The 16908-nt window shown below is 41.0% G+C and overlaps 1 protein-coding gene across 1 annotated transcript in view; it reads right to left on the bottom strand.

The window, feature by feature from the left end:
* The window catches only part of ldlrad3 (low density lipoprotein receptor class A domain containing 3), a 104604-nt gene that overhangs the window by 62851 nt on the left and 24845 nt on the right, over window positions 1-16908 (bottom strand). Inside the window, exon 2 of the mRNA XM_034215958.1 lies at window positions 10035-10181. Within this exon, the coding sequence (XP_034071849.1) occupies window positions 10035-10181 (147 nt within the window). The remainder of the gene's footprint in view (window positions 1-10034; window positions 10182-16908) is intronic.

The following is a 16908-nucleotide window of genomic DNA, read 5'->3' as shown; positions in this document are numbered from 1 at the left end:
TACAACATTATAAACATCAAAGAACAACACAAGGATGTACCAAACCTCAAACTCACTGAAACACACAGAGTGGAGGAGAGGCACACCATAGACAACCCAAAGCAAGCCACCAACCAGTCTTCTGTTTTTTCACTCTACTGAATATAAGGGTTGAATTGGCACGCTCATAGGTTGGCATTGTGCCGTCTCAAATGCCAGGGGCGCACATTTTTCCCTCTACAATATATTGTGTAGGGTGATTTATGAGCGCTTTCAAGCTGTGGCGATTATGTGTAGCGAGGAGGGAGGGAGGGCATAACAACCACGAGGGTTTGAAGGGAATGTCTCCGGATGAAATGTAATCGCCAAACGCGGGAGGAAGATGTGATATCGCCCGATTCCTGTATCTATAGTCTAGGAAACCTTTGTTTACCTGGAAAGCAGAGGCCCGAAAGCACCGAAAGCTAAGCAGTATATCACATTCATTCAATTCTAGGGAGAAAAACAGAAACAGCTTAGGGCTGTAGCAACACATAAAAGACAATATACAAAAACATGCTGCAGTGGATGGGTATATTCAAATGAATCTGGCTATAAATAAAATAAATACAATTATTATGATACTATCTCTTTCATTTGTATATCCCTTTGATTTGTAGTGTTCGCAAACATTTCTTCTTCTATGTATAGACAGACCATCCTCAATGCTCTTTTTCCATTTGGTTGGCGGGCTTGTCTAGACGGACAGCTCTGTTATTGCTCTGAGATTCCTCATTCACTCCCTCATCTAAATCCTCATTACCAGGATTCATCTGACCCAGTGTTTGTGTTCCAAATCAGCTAAAAAGTCACATAAAGGGCAAGCTCATGAGAGGAGATTCGTGGGTGGTGGAGAATCAGGGATAGAGTTAATGTGCTTTGCTGTATTCTGGGGATGGATGGCCCTTTATAGCCTGAGCAAAGCAGTTTTCAGAGCAAGAAGAGGAACATTAATTAGACAGAGCAAGTTGAGGGTGAACGAAACAAACTTGTTATGCTTCCTTTGATGCTCCTGTGAAGGTTTCCAGTTTTGATTCTAGGTGTGGGACTTCATATTTAGGCAATGCCGATTCATTTCAGCATTTACTCGACACTGCCTTATCCCATCTTCATCCCTTCTGTCGTCACTCTGTTTCTAGGTTTGAACTGCATTACATTCGTGCCAACTTTTCCTTCTCTTCTCTGAGCCTTTGTAGAAGTTGTTTACGAAAAAGCAGACAGACTGTTGGGTGGCTTCCAAACTTAGTTTCAGTGTTCAGCTGAGCAGCACAAATGAAAATGAAGGTTGAGGTTAGCAGTGGAGCTCGATTCTTTGAGGTAAGACTATCATTAGCAGAAAAACGTGGCTGGATCTCACTGCAACGCACAGATGGAGGGACACACAAACAAGGCACAAAAACACAAAGATAAATATACCCTCTCCCTCTCTGTTTCACTCTTTTAATTAAGAGCATTGTACTGTACTTTCTCTATAAATATTTATTTCATTCTCCTCTAGGAACAATAATAAAAAAGCGCAAATGTTTCTTTTCAAAGGAAAAACAAATCTAGGCCAGAGTGTAGCATCATGGCATATTTTGGGTTTAACTCATTTGATGAATTAAGATGAGTTAAAACAGACTACTACTGTTTGTCTTCTCTTCGACATTTTCATCTTGCCCCGTGGCTTTGAAATTCATGTCAGGCTGAATCTGACAGCATAGCTCCTGTTGAAGATAGTTTTCTTTGCTCTTCCCCAAATATGCACCTCTCTGGCCTTCCCCACACGCCTCCCTTACATCTCCCCAATTCCCCGGAGAACAGAAGAACTTGCTCGGCACCGGTTGGCTTGGTCGTGATGGGCATGCATGATTGACAGTGTGAGGAGAAAGACTGCAGGAATAGAGTAACAAGAAAGAAAACAGTGCGGGTAGAGTGAGTGGAAGCAGATCGAGGCTACGCAACAGTGGAGACAGCTGAGGACTTCAAAGGTTTCTCTGACCTTGTAAATAATTTCCTAAGGGAGGAAATCAATAGGTAATGGAGTCAGGGTGTAAGCAAGAAGGGCAAGGGTAGTTTAAGCCAAGAGGGCTTGGGTATCAATGTAATCATTTCGTACATTTCACTGTCTGCATGCTGGTTGTACACTACGATGACTTTCTGTATGTAGGAAGAGGCATTGCAACATTATAGAGCTACATTCATCTGAAGGGCCAAGCTTTTACAAGGCCACTGGCATTATCAAAAGCCATCAAACTTTGTGTTGGATGAGGAAGAAAGTGCGGCTAGTATACCTTACAGCACGCAAATGTGCACAATATCAGGGATATTTCAACAACTCCAGATACAAAGAGAGGGAAGCAAAGGCAGTGAGGAAGCAGCAAGTGATCTGCCAGATAATAGCTTTGCTGCAATATTCATCACAAAAAGCACAATACTGCTAAAATCCCCTTGTTTGAAATGGAAGTGCCCAACGTTGCTTTGTAAAATTATATGGCAGCATTTCTTATTCGTTTGAAGATTTCGAAGCAATTATTTTGCCTAATTCGTGACTATCGATTGGACAAGGATAGCATTCAATCTAAAAGAGACTGTGGCTGAAGCTACACGGAGATGATACGGGTCGTATCCGCTACAGTTCTCTATCATATAGACGGTTCGGCCACAGGAGGGAAACGCAGATAATGATAACAATAATGGGTCCCAAGGTGGGTAGATCTGCGGACGCAACGCTCTGGGGGGCTAAACGGCTCTGTGTCTAGTCTACGCCCTATACGATCATTTCCTGATAAAGAAAGTACTGACGGGCTGTCAGGAGAGGGGGAGGAAAAGAGAGACTCCATATATATTATTCTTATTATATAGAGTCGTTATTAATTTGTTTTAAAGCTCAATAAATAACAAAGAAGACCTTTGACCGGCACTTTTATAATTTTGTCAGGAAGATTTCAACTTTAACGGACATGATGACCGGCGAAAGAAAATTCTAACGGAAACTCTGCCGCACGGTTTCCTCGTCCCTTGGAAGAGGCGGAGAGGTGGGTGTTTTTCATCTGCTGGTGGACTACCGGGGAGAATTACAGCAGGAGCACACGCTTGTCTCGGGGAGGGAGAAAAAGTACAGCGCCACTTACAGGCCCGGCCTATGTACTACAGCGTCTCCAGCGGGTCGAGCGATCTCGTGTGGACGGACACATTTTTGGTGCCGATTGCGTGTGGACGGAAGACTTTTTTGATATCGAATTCGGTTCATTTTCGTTACCGTCTCTGTGTGGCTAGGGCCTGTATGTAAGTACCTCATCAATATTTCATCCCTGCTCCCTGCTATTAATTACAGCACCTCATTGATCAGTCAGCCATTAAGGACATGGGACACGTCAGACTTTCTGCTATTAGTGCCCCATTTTCTCTCCATGTTCTGACCTTTTGACTGCCTTCAATTTTTTTGACTTAGAGTTGGGTTAAAAATAAACACTCTCAAATCAAGATGTGCTCCAGGTTTATGTCCCTAAAACTTCTTCAATCCCACCTGATGTTTCTTCCACAGTGTGCTCCCAAATGTACACACCCACACAAATATTAACACACTCGCAGAGCAAAGAACACCCATGCACAATGAAGCATAGCATCCCTAGGAGACAGTGAACAACATATCTGATAGGTGTATATGACTCTTTGAGTTCATGCAAGTGCATTGGTCATTGTTCTTATCACATAAGCACACACTTTTAATCTTAGCAACACCTTCCCTACACAAGAATGAGCCTTGATATCTAAATCATCTGTCTCAGGAGTCTTTTTAGCTATTTCCACCCCTACTCTCAAAGATAGCTTTTATGTTGATAAGCATTTAGCGGTTTCTTTGAACTGAATATCTTGTGGGTATTTTGTGTAGGTCAGTAGACCAAAAAAACAAAAAGCTTCTTTGATGAAGCTCCAGGTCTTGGCATCACTGCAGAGAGCAATAATGTGATATTACAGTCCACTAAACTGGAGTAATTTGGCTTCAAATGTTGTGAGGAGCTAACAGGATCAATAAACAGTGCATCAGATAATGAAAACTCTAAATTGTTATATCCCTCATTGTTATGAAGTATTCAAACACTTTTTAACAAACTGACAAAACACCAGCCCTCTGTGTGGGTCTCCAATTTGTTGTCTTATGTGCATCTCAAAGAGATTAAATAAAGCAGACTGGACAGATCATCTTGTTAGCCCGTCAGATTTGTATTGCGACAGCTTTAGTGGGTCTTGACCACCCGTTTGGTAACCGTGCTTTAAAGAAAAGGAGGGTTCAACTATTATTCATCCTACTTGGGAACATTTTATTTGCAGAAAATGTGGTCTTCTAAAAGTAAAATACAACACAGAAAGGACAGAGAGGTTAAAGATATTGAACAAGTGGGATACACACATTAGCCTTGATCAAATTAGTGTTTATGCAAATTGACTTTAAGCTGAATATGATGACACGAGCAGCCCTTCAGTGTGGCTGCTGTTCTCTGATCCATGCTCTTTTAAAGCCCCGGGGCTTGCAGTTGTCCCTTCTTGTTAAAAGCAGAGTGAACGTTGACATTTCAAAACATTTGTTGGTGTAGAATTGTGAATAAATGAATTTCTCCTCAGAGGGGCCACGGCCTCAGCCTGCAGAACCACTAGTTTAGTCATTTTCTTTGAAATGTGCTCTTCTGTGTTTTCTTTCTCTCCCCCTTGTTTGATTCCCCCCTTCTTGCTTTACACATCATGTCCACTCACCCTCTGGCCCCACCACGCATCTCTCCCTGTTTCCTGCTCATGCCCAGACGAGGGCAAAGAGGCTAATCCTGGCTCTGAGGCCCAGTGAGCTCCGCCGGCTCTCCTCTTTCTACATTCTGTCAGGATCCATTTGGTCTAACACTCTCGCAGGCTGTCGTTATGGACACCAGAGAGCAGGGTGGTACTTTCGACCTCTTTGTGTGAGGAATTAGTCAGCAGCCTATCTCTGAATCACTGCTTGAAAAACCCCTCAGACCTGCCAACACATATACGTATCACACCCTCATAGAGCAGATGTTCAAAAATTGGAGATTCTGTAAAAACGACTCAAATGTTCTCATCTAAAATTCAGTTATGTGCTTCAAAGCAGAGGTTACATACAAAAAGATTTGGACTTGATTAAAAAGATCTGTAGGGGAGTACTGGCTACGCACAGAAGGACAGTAATACAATAAGCTGCGTCTTTAATGCAATAAGACTCTGGCTGGAGATTTAGTTTCTTTTCTCAGCCCAGAATGTTATTAAAGAGCTACAGAAAAAGTATTTACATGACTTAAGTTGACCCTTGTGCTATAGGGGACCGGAAGAATAAACAAACGAGAGAGCAGTGGGGCTTGGTAGGAAGGAATACGCATGCCTTTTCTAGCAAAATAAACCATCCCCTGACCATTCAAGACCATTCCTGGCCTATGAGGCGAGCAGACTGGGACACATCTAAAGCGCATAAATAAATAAAGAGTTGAGGCAAGCGACTGCAGGACAGGTTTTCGTGATTCTATTCTAAACTTCCACACCCACAGATAGCACTGGAAAATAAATTCAGTCCGGTCAACAAAAAAAGTCACAAAGGAGTTTTTTTCTGCTGGTAAAAAAATCTGCCAGACGTAAGTCATGTGTGGGTGGTGGGTGGTTCGGTCTTGGGAGCAAGGTTTAACAAATTTCATACAATATAAAAAAGAATTGATCTTTCCAAATCCATATACATTTGTTATGGAGCTAAAAAACAAAAACAAATTCTCATTAACGAAACACAAGGGAGGTTTTAGTACATATAAAATTACCTTTACCTCAAGCTCTGCATAAATATTCATTGGATCAGAGACACCCACATCAGCACAATGTGCTGGCTGAAGAGCGTGGGCTTACAGGGAAACTACTCGCTAACTTTAGCTGTCTTCTGGTGCAATTATATGTGGTCAAAAAGGTAGACTGGCCCTTGAGCAAAACATAGTTACAGTACTTGTATATACTGTATTTACACACATTCTCTAAAGTAACTGTGTTCGGAGAGATACCGCCGGTCCTTCCTTCCTGCAGCGGTTAGACTTTACAACCAGCACTGCCCCTAGTAGACCCTCCTACACACACCACAACACAGACTATAACACCCCTTGCTGTTAAATACAAACCAACTTTGGGCAATATGTGCTATATGTGCAATATATATATATATATATATATATATATATATATGCCATTAATAACTGTAATTTATACCTGGCCGCTAAATCAATCAATATATATATGCCGTTAATAACTGTAATTTATACCTGGCTGCTAAACCCTTGTTACAAGGTATGTATCTTGTATTTTGTAAATTGTGTAACTTGCTGCTGTTAAATACCGTCAAACTATGTGCAATATGTGCTTTATGTGCAATATATACTTTATATACACCATCTTTAATAACTGTAATATATACCGGGCTGCTAAATCCTAAGAACTGCTACAGGATTTGATTTGTTTTTGATCTGTATTTTTGAAAATGATGTCACTTTTTCAGTTTTAATCTTTTGTTAGCATATTGTTTATTATATTATAACTTAGTACTTTTTTTAACGCATGTAAGATATGCAACAATAAGCTGTCTGTGGCTCTTTCCTGCTGTAACGCTGCACATTTCCCCTCTGTGGGACTAATAACGGTATTCTGATTCTGATTCAACCTGCTCTCATCCCTGGGCACTCAAAACATCCCTATTGATAGAATATAAATTGTCAAAGTGTTAAAAAAAATACACACACACATCCAAATTAATTAAAGAAACATGTTCTTAGAAACCTCTTGACAGCGGCCACCTGCTCCTATTACAGATGGACGGAAATGTAATATCCTGGGGTTGTCAACTCTGCTCAGCCTCTATGGTAATGACTGTATTGCGACGGACAGTGGCCAGACATCTGTTATTTATAAGAAAAGTCTGTGTGAAAACAATAATAGAATGGTGCAGTGATGACGTCTTTTATAGGCTGACCCGAAAGTTAGCAACGCAAGGGGTCCCTTGACATAAAGCAATGGGATTATTTTGCCGCATATTGGAATATTGCAGAAAAATAAGCTCGGTTGCAACACATGTTTATGAGACATAACACATTTCACTCATCAGGATAATGTTAACCAATAAGCATCACTTTGTGATTTGTGAGACGTAATCTGATCGCCAGAAGAAACAAGTGAACGTTAGGCAATAAACAAACCACATCACGGTCCCATGGCTGCACATCACCACCACAAAGCTAGGCATGATGACGTTCAGTAGTTTATTTATTCACTTGTTAGCAACCACTGTTTCTTATGACATGTAGAAGCTTTTGATATTCACCATTGGGGTATTTACGTATTTCATGTCGTAGAACAAAATGTGAAAAACTTGTGTTAACCACAGACCTTATTTCAGGCATCTAACCATAAATATGTTTAAAAAAACATAGATCTTTGGATGAGGGAACCGGAAGTGTTAAAACTTATTTCGGGTTTTAGGACTCATTCCTGCACCACTCTATGTCACTAACTGAAAGAGATGTTCTGAGGAGTCTGCATTGAAACAAATATTCATATAGCTCAGACAGAAGGAGAATAGGTTCTTTCAACAAACTGTCTTTCAAGTTTGCAAATCTATCATCTCCCTCTGTTAAATATGTATATATATATATAACGGGGAGTTTGTGTGTTGTCTTAGTGGGGGGTGCCTAATTATGACACTATTTGCAGAGACTCCAGTACTGCGGTCTCAAAGCTTTCAGGCATTGTGTTCTCCTCAGATAATAGACATCCAGACAGGACTCCTGCTGCAGCAGCTATAATGAGTCCTCCTCTAGACCTCCCCTCCCCCTCTCTCCGCCTGTCTGTCTGTCCCACAGCCCCAATGGAACCAGAGCTTTGTCTGGGGATTTTCACAAAGCACTCGCCGGATATATCGAATGACAACTAGCCATCTATTTGAGGATAATAGGGCCCACTTATGCCGAAGCAGATAATGTACATGTTGACAACAAACACAAATATTCCTCTGACAACTGGAGAGACAGGCTTAGATGCTGTATGATAACTTGCTTTTATCTGTAGCGGCAAAGCATGTCGTGTCAATGACAGATAAAAAAGTCTTGCTTGTCCGTAGATTCAAAGCTAAAGTACTGGAGGTGAGTTTGAGTGTTACAAACTGACGCACGGACTGTGTGATTAGATTAAACAGGAGCACTTAATGTCTCAATGCATGAGAACATTATTTATTCCAAGTTGGACAGTGGCTGACAGTTTAAGGCCATTGAGTATTGAGAATCTGGGGCACAGAATCCATCCATCTATACAGTGTGAGACTTTGTTTTAAGTAACAGGGATGTCAGTAGCAGAGGTGTACTGATGAACATTGTCCAGGACAGCACTTAAAAAGTGTCCTATGTATGTATTACGTAAAAAGACCAAGGCATCACAAACTTAAGAGATTGATTGCTTTAACTTTGAATGTGGGCTAGTGTGTCAGTGGCGAACCGTGTCTATCACAACTGGACCTTCTGTAGACACACACACCCCCCGCCGCGGCATTATAATGTCCGTTTTTTCACTGAATTGTCGTCTTGAAAAGGGTACTCACAACCTGTTGCACTTGCCATTTCAACGTTAAAAACAATAAAACGGCATGCTTGCTTTGTCGCATTCATCTAGATCCTCTGTCTCGAGCCAGTTAACTAGCGGGCCTTCTAGAGTACCCTGGAACCGAGGGGAACTCTGAAAGAATACGCCCATTGGCTACAAATGAATATATGATTGATCAAACTGTCAGTCCAAACGTACGCTCTCATTCAGTGCGACGGCCAGGGCATTCTATCAAGGATGTAGAATACCTTGGTTGAAGGATATTCTACCCAGAGACCCAGAACAAGATCTGATTGGTTGCTTTCTTTTCTAACACAAAACCACTGAAATGCATTGTGCATGGTCCGAGAAGGACAAACAAATCAACGTAACACTGTAATATTACAGATCAACAACACAGATACGATTCTCATTTATTTATTTTATATACATTTTATTTATATAATTAAATCGATTTTTTTGTTTGTTTTATCTGAGTGTTCCAGGGTATTCTCTGAATACCTTGAAGGCCCTGACGGTTCGCCACTGGTGTCTGTATGTGTGTATCATGGGACACAACTTGTTTAGGACCAATCTGCCTGTTCCTTGAGCTTCCAACAATAGGGAACAGTGAGAGAAGTGACTGATGGGGGAGGAGATGAGGAGAAAAGGAGACAATTAGAGAGGTGACAGAATGGAGGACAAACTTAATGTGATTTTTTTTGGCAGGGATTTAGCTGGGTAAAAAAAAGGAAAAAAGAATCTCTGCAGGAACATGGTTATGCTTTTATAATTGGAAACAAGCGGCTGTGAAGCAAATTACAAGCCAAAAGCCAAAAATCATCTGATGAGATAGGGAGCAGAGATGAGTGAAAATGGTAGTGCGATGCAGTTAAAGAGATGAATATATCGGGGGAGAGGGGTTTCCATTCAGAGCGGCGGGGCCTCAAAGTCAATCTTCATCAGCAATCCCATCTTTGTGTGGAGCTCCGGCTACAGCGTGGATGGGGAGGAGGAGGAGCAGCAGACCAGAAAGATCAAAGCCAACTGAAAAGTGAGGATCAAAACTGAAGTATTACTAGAGCCTTACAGAAGAATTATGCGTGGGCTACTATTCCTGCACGCACAAGTAATCGGCCTTTGCTTTGATGGTATTACATGTTGCCCTTGTGTTAAACTGGGGCCGTGAGTCTGGCAGGGAAGAGGACGAGTGCACGCTTTGGGGGAGAAGGGAGGATGGAGGAAGGAAGTTCATCTAAGTTGGAAAATAATTAAGTCTAAACGGCCCTTATGGCTTCATGGATAGCAAGAGGGAGAGGCAGAGTTCAGGAGTGGAGGAGACATGAGGTAACTCTGAATATAGGCTTTCTGGCTATATTGCCACAGCTGAAAAAAAAGCATTTGATAATGAAGTGTGAAAGGGAACTTACGACAGCCTTTCTCATCACTCTTGTCAAAGCAGTCAGGTAATCCGTCGCACTGCCAGCCGCCTGGGACACACTTCCCATCCCTGCACATGAAGATTCCAGGGATGTTGCACTCTGTGGTGAAGTTGTTCCCTGGGAGCGACTGGCTCTCTGATTGATAAAAGAGAGAGAGAGAGAGAGAGAGAGAGAGAGAGAGAGAGAGAGAGAGAGAGAGAGAGAGAGAGAGAGAGAGAGAGAGAGAGAGAGAGAGAGAGAGAGAGAGAGAACAAGAAGACAGTGACATTAAAATCTCACTCTATAAAGACATTGAACAGGAGTCGGGATACTGCATTGGAGCGATGCTCATCAACACAGTCAACACAGAAGACCTTTATTATATCCATCCTCTAATGCTCGGAAGAAAAATATTCAAGGCAATGGCTCTCTTTAAAAAGCTATATCTATCTGCTGGCAAATAAACAGAGGATGATCTTATGAATACAAAAGCAGAGGATGTTGTTTCAGTGTTTACAGCATTGTGGGCATAACATAAAGAGCTGGGCACTATCTTAAATGGGGCAGATAGGGGACCAAACACTAAAAATAACACACACATATAAGCAAAGCCCTTATTTACGACTTGGACACAGATGCACAGATACACACAGACTTAAAATAAAACGTAATCATCAGAGAGCATGTGCCCCAAGCTTGTTCCGGGCAGTCCTGGTTGACGCAGTGCAGCTGTGGCATAATGGGCTGGAATGTGAAACATGGCCTTTTGGCTGGGGTTTGACACTATGCAGTGGAGAGTTTAGCTCGTAAACAAAACTATAGGGCGGTAATGAGGAGTTCCGGACAGAGCAGGGGGGGGCACTTTCATGCTGCGGTGCTGAAACTGGGCTCAGCTGGTGTAGGCCACTTCATTATACGCAGGAGGAGTACCGGCTGCCAAGAGGTGTGGACCTGTAAGTCGGAATTGACAGTGTGGTTAACCAGTAAATTGACTGATTGGGTTACTCTATAAACTATCTCCCTTTCTTACACGATTCCAATTTGGAAGAGCAGCGGTGTGAAAATGATAAAAGGTGCTACACTGAACAGTTACATCCAGTTACATTACCATTACTAACTGACCATTGAAACACTCTTCATAGGGATGTAAAGACATTAAATACAATGTACAAATAACGCTGTTTAAGGAGAAGGTGCTTCTTCTGTTCTCTCAATATTTAAAAATAAACCAGATGAATGTGTTCACTTAGTGCAGGGTTTGTTTTCTCTATTTCGTCATTACATTCTCGGCAAGGCAGTATTCATTACTGAGGGATCCATTGTACGACGGTAGAATTTGAGAGCAAGCCTTGACCTTTGAATGTTGTCTGAATTCATAACCAGAGCTCATGGTTCGCAGTTAGTTGATATTCACTGACTAGATGTAGCCCGTTCCCTCGGTACAGCTGAGTAACTGACACATAGATATCATTTGTTCTTACATCACCCCTCTCCTGCTTGTATCGCAGCAGGTTGTAGAAACAGTAGTTTCTCCCTTGAATGAGACAGCACAACCCCTCTGATCCTCTGTGGGGATGATGCAAACCCCTCTTTTGTCTCTTGCAATAAACAGAAGGGGAAGTGAGTGATACGGAGAAAAGGCTCTTGTAATTTATGAGGACTTGAAAGCGGTCCAATTTCCATTTCTCTATGGTGGGAGGACACGTTAAATAAAAATGTTGATGAATAACACCAATCCCAATGGTTGCAGAGACCATTTCTTGTAGACAGCAATTTGCCACAGTGAGCCTGTTCGATATATAAACATCCATTCAGGTATGTGCGAACACGACCAACTCTCAATTTTGTTTTATCTATCTGAGAAAACACCGCCGTTTCCCCTGGCTCTTCCCCTCCTATCCTTGTTTGTTCATTCCTTTTTGACAATGGGATTTACAGAGCTGCACACTCCAGAGAGAAATGGAGGGAGAGGAACAATGACACAGTTACCACAGAAGTATACCTCTCATATAAAAGGTAAATACTGCAAATTCAAAATGACTCCTTTTAAGCAGCGTTATAAGACTCCTTTTTTATATTGTATGTAATGTAAGGCTTTTTCTTTTAAGATTAAAGGTAAAGCTACTTTGAGGGTTTAAAAGTGTCAATATTTCTTAGTTATATTTGTTTTTGTATATATCTAGAGCAGGGGTGTCAAACTCATGGCCAGGGGGCCAAATCCGGCCCGCGACTTCATTTCATGTGGCCCCACAAGAGCTTACAAAGAATATCATATGTTTATTATACAGTTACATGCGGCTTTACAGAAGCACATTGCCCATAAACTACATGCCCCACAATGCATCTCAAATTAGACTTTTTTCTCGGAATATATATATATTTTTTTATAAACTTTACTTTTTTTTTCAAAATGTTACTTATTTTTTTTTTTTTTTCAGAATTTGGCTTTTCTTTTTAAATCATTTTGTGACATGCGCACTGAAAGAGACTTGCAATTGTTTGCCCTAGACTTCTGCTTTCAGACGTAGTTAATTATGAAGTTATTACCCTATCCGATAATAATCCAATGCAGAGGCAATCATGTAAGATAATACATTATTTTATATATATTAAATATTTATATATGTATATGTATATAGTCTTAAAGTTACAACCGGCCCTTTGAGTGCAACCATGATGCTGATGTGGCCCGTGATGAAATTGAGTTTGATACCCCTGATCTAGAGGGTCCTTTTTACATTACATTTCATTGGCTGACACTTGTATCTAAAGAAACGTACAACATGTGCATTCACAATGAAGAGCTGGTGCATTCATTTTAAATAAGACAAACCATTGTAAGTAATACATCATACTTTTGATTGTTTGTATCAGCCAAGGTACAGTCAAAACAGGTGGGTTTTAATTCAACACCGAAGATGTGCAGCCTTTTATGCAAAACAATGGCAGAGAAAATTGAATAATATTTTTGCAAATTGTTCACATTATTTCCTTTGAATATGTGCAAATTGCACAGTAGCGGCGAGATGCTATTTGCTGTGCTGCACCAGTAGGAAGGCACTTCTCCCTTTTAAGGTGCTTTGACAATCAAACAATTTATTTTAGTCTTATTTAGGCAGCCTCAAAAGCGGTGCAATACTTGGGAATTTGCCTCAGATTCTTTAGAGTTAGGGCCACTCAATGTCAACATAACAAATAAACAAAAACATTTACATTTACATTCAGACCCACAAAGAACAAGGATAGGAGGAAGCCGGGTGGAGTCACTTCAAAGCGTCGGTGGTTCGAGAGGCATCAGGTTAACTGGAGAGTTGCTTTGAGAAAGAGAGTGAGCAGAGAGAGGACACTATGTGCTGTATGAGTTTGAGAAACGGCTGAAATAATGAATAAAGAAGGTTAGCAGCAGACAGCTCATCTTTTCCCATGAGTCTCTGACACCACCTATGGCAACTATTTGCAACACTTCTTGCATCCAGGTTGTGAGTTCCTCAGCAGGCTCGACACATCTTATTGCTTTACCTGTCCTTCTATCATAGAGTAACAGCGGTTCAACGTTGAGGTACAACATGCCCACCTCATTACCACAGTAAGTGTGGCTGCACAGCTCATTACAGACTGCTCTGTGAGCTTGTTAACAGAATAATAACGCACAAAGGTTCTCTGTGGGCACTGCAACACTCCCAAGGTCACCTAGATATCTTTAATGGACATGACAGTTTCAATGCACAGCGACTCACTCCTTCATATATGCGTTTCACTATTATGTTGACAATATCTCGGGGCATTCTGCAAAGCTGCACAACACTGCTGTGTGCAACTGTGGTCACATGGTGAGTGTGTGAGGGAGAACTGGAGGAGATAAGGCAGGGATGACGCTGGACGTCTCTGTATCTTGCAGGGGGAAGTGTAGACCAATTACTCTGGGTAAATATTGACTCAACTATCCCTTCCTCTGCACACCCATCCACTGCCTACCACCCACTAAGGCCCTATTTAGACTGTTTAACCTAGAGTATAGAATCTTTCTGGGATCAGTTGGATACTTTAAGAACTAAAATGGGACTCGTCAGGGTTGTTGCATTCACATGATCCTGAAAATGTTCCCAATTACCGAGTTTGGAAGAAGTTATTCCAACTTTGGTATGATCATGAACTCTAAATCGTAATGTGGAAACGAAATGGACTGTAAGATATGTTGTATTTTATATATCAATGTCTTTAAACAACATGATGAAAGCTGTTTACTAGCTGTTGTTGCAACTTGATAGTCGATTCATGTGAATTTTCCAAATAGGGAACTATTTTTTACGGTTATTCTGACCACATGAATCATGCAATGTTAACTAAAGTAAAACATCATTTGTGTATGTGCCCTTTGTTATCAGCTTTAAAATGTAATAGGTTCTTCCTTGGCCAGTGCAACAGCCTTCCACTAAGTTTAATGAAAATCCCTCCAACAAAAATACCAATAAACAGACGATAATATGACATCCTTGGCCGAGCTAATTAGCATTTACATCCTGCTTCTTCCAAGAAGTTTTACAGGCTCACTCAGGGTTAAATTCTTCCCCCTCTATCTTTATGCTCAGCTGCTGTTGCTGGTATTGCACAGTTTATAAAGTGCACCTCTCCTACCACAATTATAATTTAAAACAATAATTAACTCCCATCATAAATATGAGTCTACTTTCCTAATGGCTCTGAAGAATACTAAAATGATATTTGTGACATTTTTAGCAATATTTTCTCGAGGCAAAAGCAGCCCTTACGCAATTTTTCCTCATCTCAAGTTGAGGAAGTGACATGCAATATAATTCTTATTATTTTCAGGACATAGGTTTGTTTGGGCATGCATGGACACGCGAGTCGTACACTTATGGCATCCTTCTCATTTAAAGCTATTTCACTGCTCAACAGTTGGTGGTGGTAATGCGCAGGTAAACGTGGTGGTGTGCCTGAAAATGCAACGAAGAGACTATAAGATAGAACATATCGATGGAAACAATCCAGAAATCATAATATTAAAATAAGTGGCTTTGCAAATGTTTGATGAGGAAGCAGTAGTTCAACGTGTTTATAAAGTGAGTAACATTAAAAACATGTTTACTAGAAAACTCCTCAGGGTATCTTTATTCAAAACACTTATTTCTGGGTTAAAGCAATACATTTATTCTATCTCATCCCACATTAAATAAAATCATGAATTTGAAATGTTTGAGTATCTCCTGAGTATATGTTTTTGACATGTGTTTTAAAAACGTTATTCCTTTTTTTGCATAATTGGGATTGAAAATATCTGTGTACCCACAATCTTTTAAAAAGGGTTGTTAATTATTCAATATGTTTGACCACTGTTGCCTATTTACAAAAGCAAAACTCAAGCCAAAACATAAATGGCAATCTTCCAAATCTTTTTTTCTATGATTTTCCTTGGGTGTACTTCAAACGCAATGATTCTGGAAATGGCAGCTTGAAGACTTCGGCACACCCGAAGTAATTCTCTGAATATGCAGACATGGAGCTCACGAGGCAGCCATACCCTCATGAATATTATCATCACTAAATGTCAGCATGCCGCCCTAACACTAGACAGCTAATATGGTGCTGTGAGGAGTTAATACAACAATATGTAAGAAAAACATGTAAACAGTGTCACCTTAGCAGGTAAAGGGGAATAAATGAGAGGGGAGGGAAGATAAAGAAGGAAAAGGAGAGGTGGACGGTAACATCATTTTCTAGCCTCAGATCCTTGGTAATAGCCGCCCTTAGCAAGTTCTATTCCTTGTGCTCTGCGCATGAAAGGTCAGTGGTATAAATCGATATCTGAAATGGCTATTGTCTTGGCTGTAACTGCTTTAACCCTAACTTCCTCAGCAGACTCTGATGTCTGACCTACATTGATTAGCCCTGGGTGAAAGGTTGAGCCCTGGAGTGAAACAGCACTAGAGAATACCTTGAGCTGCCTTTGTAAGCTACAGTTGAAGTGAAAGTAATAGAAAGGCTACAGGAGAAGTATCAAAATAAAATGTTTAGAAGTTGACTTTTCTCCATAGGACAGAAAGAGCATCTGTCCTCCATATAATCCCATGTTTTCATCACAGTATCATTTATCCTCGTCTTCGTGTCCCCAATAATACACCATACAATATCAAACAGTCTAGATAGAGTAAGTCAAATTACATTGCAACTTGATAATATCAATGCAAACATAGACGTTAAGGTATGCTCGCGTTGGAGGATGAGGGAGGAGAGGATCGAAAGGGCCTTGCTGCAAACAAAACTTGTTTTTTCAGGTTCAGGAAATAAACTTATTTTTCAATTATCCACCACTTTTAATGGGCTGGCTACACAAGCAGGCTCTGAGGCACAGTGTGGAGGAGGCGGGGGGGCTTCGGCTGTCTCATTCACAGTGTGCATGTGGCAGAGAGAGAGATAGAGATAGAGAGAAAGAAAGAGCTTCACAGAGAGGAAAATATTCTCCATACTGTTCCTTCGGCTCACTGAAGCATCCACTATAAATAAGCATTAGTGCAAGGAACCTGGTCTGCATGAATTAAAAACACCCTACAGACAGACAGACACACATAGGCATGGCAGCATAAGCACAGAGGAACAGAGCAAGCCAGGCCTAATGGGGAGAGATGGAGAAAGGGGCAGCCATGCATGAAAGAAGACAGTACAACCTGAATAATCATGGCTACTTTTAGGCCTGCGCCGCAGTTCAGCCCCCTTTAGCCTCAGCCACACTGATACTCATTTTTGGAGGGTGTTTTGTCACTGTGTGTATTAGAGGGGAAAGGATTCATCACCTGATATGTAGTTACTTTATTTTTGGTGTCAACTCTCCACATTTATGTCCATGACAACAAAAAGAGCTAAATAA

This window comes from Gymnodraco acuticeps, unplaced genomic scaffold (genome assembly GCF_902827175.1).
Source record: "Gymnodraco acuticeps unplaced genomic scaffold, fGymAcu1.1, whole genome shotgun sequence".
NCBI lineage: Eukaryota > Metazoa > Chordata > Actinopteri > Perciformes > Bathydraconidae > Gymnodraco > Gymnodraco acuticeps.
The sequence above is the reverse complement of the archived record's forward strand: the minus strand, read 5'-3'. Positions and strand labels throughout refer to the sequence as shown.